This window comes from Sceloporus undulatus, chromosome 6, assembly GCF_019175285.1.
Source record: "Sceloporus undulatus isolate JIND9_A2432 ecotype Alabama chromosome 6, SceUnd_v1.1, whole genome shotgun sequence".
Classification (NCBI taxonomy): Eukaryota; Metazoa; Chordata; class Lepidosauria; order Squamata; family Phrynosomatidae; genus Sceloporus; species Sceloporus undulatus.
Window position 1 is genome coordinate 162721277 of NC_056527.1, and position 7888 is coordinate 162729164.

Sequence of the window (7888 nt, forward strand, 5' to 3'; positions counted from 1 at the left end):
ATCAAGGGGGAAAGTGGAAGGAGGAGACAGAAACTGAGACATTTCAAAGCATCTGAAAAAATATAGATGATAGGAATTAATGAAGAATGTCCTTGCAATATCAAGACAGTTGGAGGCTATGCATTAGGTAGAAAAGACTTCATGGTTGCTACTTTTTATGTTGAGATAAGAGATGTGACCCAGAATCTAATCAGGTTTAAGGCAACACCTTCATCTCCTCTCTTCATCTGTTTTGAACCTAGATTCTTCGCGCCTATTGTGTGATCTTAGAAAAATTGCGAGAATGAAGAGACTCAATCAATGGCTTTTGTATAATTGAAAACTTCAAAGGCTTTACCATGCAGCAGGCCTCTGGTATAAACCTTCTGAACTGAAGAAGATGGTGGACATGCTGCAGTGAGACCTGATCTACTAATGGAGTTAGTTATCTTTCTATTCATTGGAAGAAGCAAGACAGGATTCCCTAGAAGCGACACTATGTATTTCCCCTTGCTTCCATGCAACACTCCATGCAACGCTTGGAAAGTTACTTGACCCCAAATTAGCCAAGCAAAATCAAAGGGGTTTGACACATTAAAGGAACCAGTTTCCTCCCCACTTTTCCATTTCTGCTTTAATGGCTGGTTGTGTAACAAGATATTTGACATTCTCAGGATTCCTTCCCAGCTCGATTCAGGCTGTCTACTTCATCCACCAGCCCTGGTACTTCACGACAACCTACAACGTGGTCAAACCTTTCCTGAGAATAAGCTACTAGAAGGGTAGTTACATTCCAGGAAGGTTCACCATGAAAAATTGAAGTGTTGCAAAATAAGGTCAGCAGACGCAGACCAGGAGATCTTAAAGCGGATATAGTTGCTTCTCCCAAGGACTGCTGTTTTGTGTTTCCTTTCCCATCTTAGTGCTAACCTCAAATGTAAGAAAAGGTGTCGATCCATAGGGAGAAGCGGGATAAAATTTATTTTTTATTATTAAGCTACTTGGAAGTTGAAGGCTTTCATGGCCGGCATCCATAGTTTTTTGTGGGTCTTTTGGGCTATGTGCCCATGTTCTGAACCCACAAAAAAGTACTTGGGAGTTAGGAACTCTAACCTGAAGCCCATTGATGAGCCATTCAAGAAATTGCTTGACGTGGAATCAGCATTTTGCAATCCCATCTGATTCAAAGTGCAATCTCTAGTTGGGTTACAATAACAGAGGGAAAGAGGAATTGTGCAGCTTCCGTTGTTGAACTGTAATTCCACTAGTCTTTACATAGCCTAGTCACCGGTTGCCGGGAAATGTAGTCCAACTTCCCATCCTTGGTCAACAGGATTTGGACAACTAAGCACAATGGTTTTGTATTCTGACATTTTGATTGGACACCATATTTGAGCCATATGGGCTACCCATGCTTTTTTTAAAAAAATGAAAACTGAATATATCAAATAGTTGAACTCTGTATGCGTTTGCTGCCTTTGCAGAATTGTCTATCCGGGTGCCTTAGGCCAGGCAGCAGGGGGTGGAGACTTGCATGGGTGAAGCGCAGGTATCTTGGTTTCTGGATGCTGCGAGATAAACTAGCTTATCAGGAATATCTGGTACAAGCATTGCCAAGCGATACCTGCTCACCATTTCTCTCTTCTCTTTTTCCCGTTTTTGCACAAAGGTATTTGTGCACGGCGATGACCTTGAGCCCTTTTACCGCGAAATTGATGCTGATCCTCCCAGCAGATTTTGGGGGTAACCTGCCAAATACGATGGCAAAGCTACTGCCGAGAAGCTTTTCGGGCCCCGGGTTGACGCCGAAGACACCGCTCTCTAAATAAACCAATAACAATATAAAATTACATATATATATATACATATAAAATCCAAGTACCTTTGCATAGAGGATAGTATCGAGCTGGTCGCCAGTCCCAGCCCTCCTTTGTAAATGTAGCATTGTTGGAAAGAATCTTGATCATAAATTTCAGGTGTGCCTCTCTTTCAGACCTGAAGCAGTTCCGGTTATCAGACAAAAATAGAAAAGCCCTGTGCCTCCAACTCTTTGGAATAATTCTCTTATATATATGTGCCATCCTCCTTCATTGCCTAATATGTACACCCAGAAGTGGAAAATGCGCAAGTTGAGAGGAAGAGAGCAATGTTGCAGCATGGCCAACGGAGGTGGCAGAATCTGTCCATCTTGAACCAAGCACCCAGTTAATGCAATAGCTGGGAAGTGCCTTCACCGATTTACTGGTTTGCCTTGAAACAGTAGGGCAGTGCAGAGTGCACATCCATCCATAAACATATATCCCAGGTCTCATCAGTGACTGGCATTGGGGTGGATGCTTAAAGAGGAAAACAACGGCTGTGTTGTCAATGGTAGTCCTAGAGCCTGTCATTCCAGAAGGTTCTACCCTTATATAAATACTGTTTTCAATATAAATACTGAGAAATAAATATATATATATATATATTCTAAAATAAGAGCTTCGATTTATTCATGTCTGTAGTACAGTGGGCTCTCCACATTCACTGGGGTTAGGGGCAGAAGACCTCATGAAAATGGAAAAACCGCAAATAAACAAAGCCCCATACAGACAGGCTAAAAATAAGCTGCCTTCGGGTCATTTTGGAGTATGCTGTTTAAATTATCTATGCGTCCTAAGAGTCCAGAAGCCATGCCAAAGCCATGCTCTAATCCTAAGGACTGGATCGGTCTTGCAAAGTCAGGCTTGTTGCTTCATTCACTGAGTCAACCCACTTGTAATGTGGCCTTCCTCTTTTCCTACTGCCTTTCACTTTGCTGAGCGTTATCTGTTCCATTGAGTTATGTTGTCTCATGTGGAAGCCTTTTTGATTGACTGCCACGTTTGTTTAATATGTGATAAGGCTCTTGGCTGGCCAACATAAGAATTAGGAAATATTTTCTGTTATATCAGTAAACAGCTTTTTTTTTTTGGGGGGGTGGGGGTGAGAAAACTATACAATATCTGATCACATTCCCCAAACAGCAGAATTCAAACCATGGATGTTTAAAACAGGAATCAGTAGATCACATTCTTCATGCTTCTTGCTGTTAAGGCAAGAGGCACCGTAGAGATGCTACCCAAACTGAAGATGGTTTTCTTCCTTACTCGCTTCATGTTCCATGAAATTAGATTTACAGCAGCCTCCGCTCTCTCTCTCCCTCTACTTACAGCGAGATACCAGACCTGTTTGACTTGCAAGACAGACCAGCAGGGGTCCTCCTTGAAACAGAAAGTGTCCAACAAGCCTACAAGAGGCACATTCATTAGGCCACTGGCTCCCATTCAAGCCAAACAGGATGTCTGCTCTGAAGCGCAAAGAGGATGGGGCCTTTCAATAGCCCAAGCTATCTCAAATCAGAGACATTAAGCACTGGTTTATGCAGAGCAGGGTACGACGAGGCCAGGTTTTCCACCTCCACTGCTCCAAGGTGAAGTCACCCATGTTAAGGTGGGAGTAAGGTGAGATTACAATCACCCAAAACGTAGAGAAACCCAAGAAAGCTCTGTCCCTTTTTAGTTCAAAGCTGCTTTCGCCTTCTCTGAAATGCATATTATGGAATACTTGGTGGATCACACTAACAGGCTATGAAAAATAAACGTTATTGTTGAAGATCTTGACTTTACACCTTCCTAGAGTTCAGATTCCTCCCTCATGCTTCCCAGTTTATCACATGGGGCACAATAGAAATATAAACGGTGATTAAACCCCACAATTGTGCTAATGGTTTTCCCTGGACGTTGTGTTCAAAGTGCTATTATCCCAGGAATAACTTGGGATAATGCACAATTGCGCTAATGGTTTCACACCGACATCGAGATGAAACGTGCCATTAAAGTGCCATCATCCCAAGAATAACCTGGCAAGAAACAGCAATAAACTCATTCATGGGATTTCTGTGAATGAGTTTTGCTGTTTATACCTGTTCATTCCCCGGCTATTCAAGGGATAATGGGTCATGTTAATCACATTTTAATCACGTTTTAATCTCAATGTGTGATTTTACGGGTTAATCACCCAATTCCCCCCCCCCCCATGTGATAAACTCATTTGTCCCCTGTAATTCTGGTAAAGGTTGAGAAGATGGGCCTTTCAATGTTACCACTCCCAATTGTCATAGTAGACAATGGTTCAGAATCACGGAAGTCATACTCCAATATGGCTTCACCAGTCTCCTAGTCAATTTCCCTTTTTAGTCCTGCTTGCTTCAAGGCTTTCCTGTTCCTTTCTACATCTCCTTTTCCCGCTATACACTTTCCTTGCCTTGCCCCTATAATCTTAATATCTAGGCATGCCAGACATCAGAAAAGTTCACAGAACACCTTCACAAAAGCTATTAGTAGCACTTAGTATTAATGACTCCTTGCTAATATATGAAATGCAAGTTCCATGATTATGCTATTACTTCCATTAAGCCAGGGATGGGCAGGAAGAGGAACATGATCGACTGAAACATCCGTGATTTGCAGAAAATCTCCAAGGGTTTCTGACTCCCACTAGTATTAAAAATGAATGAGATTGCAAATGGACAGGTTGCTTACCTGTAACGTATTTCTTCGAGTGGTCATCTGCGAATACATACAAATGGTTTCACTGCGCCTGCGCCAGTGCTGCTCGAAACCTACTGGAATCACTGGGCAGAGTTAACTTGGCCACATATTGAAACTTTTTGGCGGTAACTCCGCCACCCGTTAAAGGCCCCTGCCTTCCCGCTCTTTTCCCCCAGTTCCTTTTTTTTCGCGCGCTAGCTGCTTCAGGGAACTTTCGCTTGCTTCGCTTGCTTGGAATCACTTCGCTTTTTGACCTCGGACTGTATCTTGACCATTCTTTGTCTCCCGCCCCTGGTAACTTCGGACTTTCGGACTGTTGACCTCGTTTTTGGATTCTCCTCTGGCTTTGACGACTTCGGAGATGCCTGCACCTTTCAAAAAGTGCGACATTGCGGGGGCAAAGTGCCCGTCCAGGAACCCGCCACTCCTCCTGCCTGCTGTGCTGGGCAAGGACCACGACACCAAGGCCTGCCTGCTCTAAGGTCCCTCTCCTCCCAGGCCCGGAAAAACCGTGAGTCTCGCCTCACTTCGGCGATCGCCCTGGGGAAGTTCAAGAGGGAGGCTCGCGGTCATCGTCTGTTCCGCCTTCGGCGCCCGCCGCCTCATCCTCTCGGGCCAGCGTGTCCAGCTGGGATCTGGGAGAGCCGCCGTGCCCAGCGTGGTGTGTGTCCCGGCTGGGACCCCTTCCCACCACCTCCGATGTGGCCCGTGGCTCCAAACCGCCCAGTGCCACCGACAAACCCTCCAAGCGCCCCCACAAGTGTCGGGGACTGAGGGTACCGAGCCGACCTCCAAGGCGGGGAAGTTGGACGGCTCGCGTCCGGGAAAGGCCACCGAGCCGGAGGTCAATCTTGCCTCGCCTTCATCCTCCACAGGCATCCAAGGCATCGCGCCCACGCTCCGAGCGCGAGAGAGACTGGCTGGACCTGTGAAGGGCAAAGTCCCAAGGCCTCGTCGTCGGCAGCGCGCCGCTGTCCTCTCGACCTCCCGGACAATCCATTCTTCCGGCGGAGGAGCTTCCCAGCCTGGGAAGAAGAGGACCACGACAACCGGTCGTGACTCTGCCTCCAAGAGGTCCAAGCCCTCCAAGGACCGACCTGCCACCGATCCTCCGAAGGCGAAGGAGAAGAAGCGCTCCCCTTCCAAAACGGCTCGCGCTTCCGTCTCGGTAGCTCCCCGCGACCCGGAGCCGGCACCGAGGTAGACGGGGGACCCCGTGACCGGACACTCCGCTGCCTCTGTCCACCATGGACTTTGCCAGGCACGGATGACGCGCTCTCCCCGCTCCCCAGAGCACCGTCGCCCCGCCAACTGGCAACCGACGATGAGGAGGACCAGCCACAGGCCAGGACGTCCCTGATCTCTTCTTCGACACGCAGTCACGTCGGTCTACGTGTCGATCTCGGAGGACAGGGCTTTGAGGGAGTTCACCAAGCTGAACCCCCATCCCGAGACCGGGCCACCCCACCCAGATCGGTCCCGACTGTGTCGGTCTGTGAGAGGTGCCCGTCTTCAGCCCGCAGACGCTCCCGGTCTTCGGCCAACTTCGCTCCAACCCGACCGAGATCCCAGGTCAGAGTGACGGACCCTCTCTCCTCCGACCTGGACTCCGAAGACGAGCCACTGCTTCCCTCTGAGGCCACCCTCGGATGAGGATTCCTCTCGGACCCCAGCATCTCCCCGAGGATGCACAACCAGAGCCGTCTTCCCCTTCGGACGACTCAGCGTCCTTTTGTACCGAGCACGTCGTCAAGATGGCAAGGGCCCTCGACATCGAGCTCGCTTCCAGGAGGACGACGCCGAGGACCCGGTTGAGCGTCGAGTGCAACGGACGAGTGCTACTACGCCTTGCCTGCATCTCCTTCCTTCGCTCCAGACCATCGTAAGAGGTACTGGGACTCCGGCCACCCTGTCGGCGCCCTCCCGCAACGGCTAGAGTCGCTGTACAGAGTCGCCCCGGCGAGTTGCCCTTGGTTGGCCGACCACCCCCGCAGGACCGAACTCTGCCATCGAGAGGGAGCCCAGACACAGCTTCGTCCCGAAGCAGGCCACCTCCCCTGCCGGACCGGGAAGGCTAAGAAGGTGGACGGACTGGCCAAGAAAGGCCTACTCGGCATCGGCTCTTGGCGTCAAGGCTGCCAATTATACCGCCTGCATGGGGGCCTACATCCAGACCCTCATGGAACGGATCTCTCCCCCGTCCCGGACGTCCCAGATGACATCCAGAGGCAGCTGGTGGAGATCAGGACGAGGCCCATTCCATCGGAATTTGGCTCATCACCACTTCCAGAAATATGGCGGACTGCTCCGGGAGGGCCATGTCAGCATCCATGGCACTGAGACGACACGCCTGGTTGAGGGCCTCCGACCTCAACCCGACGGTCAGGCGGGCCATCGAGGACAATGCCGCTCAATGGGACCGGGCCTCTTCCACGCTGAGACCGAACCACCGCCTGAAACCGCAAGTTCAGGATGAAAGGCGGCGAAGAAGCACGGCATGTTCCCTCAGCACAGGTCTTCTCCGTACCGGAAGCGTCAGCGCCCCGTGGCAAGCCGCAGGTCAGTCACAGGGGACCTTCCCCCGGGATCGGCAGTCCCGCAGCAGGGCTCCCAGAGACACAGCTTCCCCTCGCAGTCTTCCTCCTCCTCTGGCAGTCGGCACACTTCCCGCCTCGTATGCACGAGTCCCGCCGGCAGGACACCGACCAGGGGAAGAAGAGAGCCTGAGGAATGCAGCGCGCTTCGTCTCTCCTTCACCCCTCTTCTTCTGGACATTTTGAGGACCCTATGTTAACACCTGGGCCTCTATAACATCGGACTCGTGGGGTTCTCACATCGTCCGTAGGGGTTATGCTCTCGAGTTCCAAGAGCTCCCTCCAACTGGAGCCTTCATGTCCACTCCCCCCTCGGACACCCTTCTCGACGAAGTGCGCACCTTGCTTGGTAAAGGGGCAATCTCCCTTTGCCGCCCGACCAATGTCCTCGGGCCTTTTTCCCCAGGTACTTCACGGTAACCGAAAGCGGAGGGGGCATCAGGCCCATCTGGACTTGAGACATTGAACTTGTTCCTTGACTACCGTCGCTTTTGAATGGTAACTTTGGCTTCCATTCTGCCTCTGCTCCACCAGCTGGGGTTCGTGACCGTCGACTGAAGGACGCCTAATTTCACCTCTGGATCCGAGAGTCCCACCGGAGATCCTCGCCTTCCGCTGTCGGCTCCACCGCGTACCATACAACGTGCTTCTTCTCGGCTTGGCCACGGCTCCACGAGTCTTCACAAAGTGCATGAACCGGTGGTGGCATACCTTCACCAGAAGGGCTTCATGGTCTTTTCCCTACCT

General features: G+C 50.4%; 1 protein-coding gene across 1 annotated transcript in view; it reads left to right on the top strand.

Moving 5' to 3' along the window:
• RLBP1 (retinaldehyde binding protein 1) overlaps window positions 1-391 on the top strand; it is a 10058-nt gene extending 9667 nt beyond the window's left edge. The window contains exon 6 of the mRNA XM_042475929.1: window positions 243-391. Within this exon, the coding sequence (XP_042331863.1) occupies window positions 243-287 (45 nt within the window). The 3' untranslated portion in view covers window positions 288-391. The remainder of the gene's footprint in view (window positions 1-242) is intronic.
• The last annotated feature ends 7497 nt before the right edge of the window (window positions 392-7888 follow it).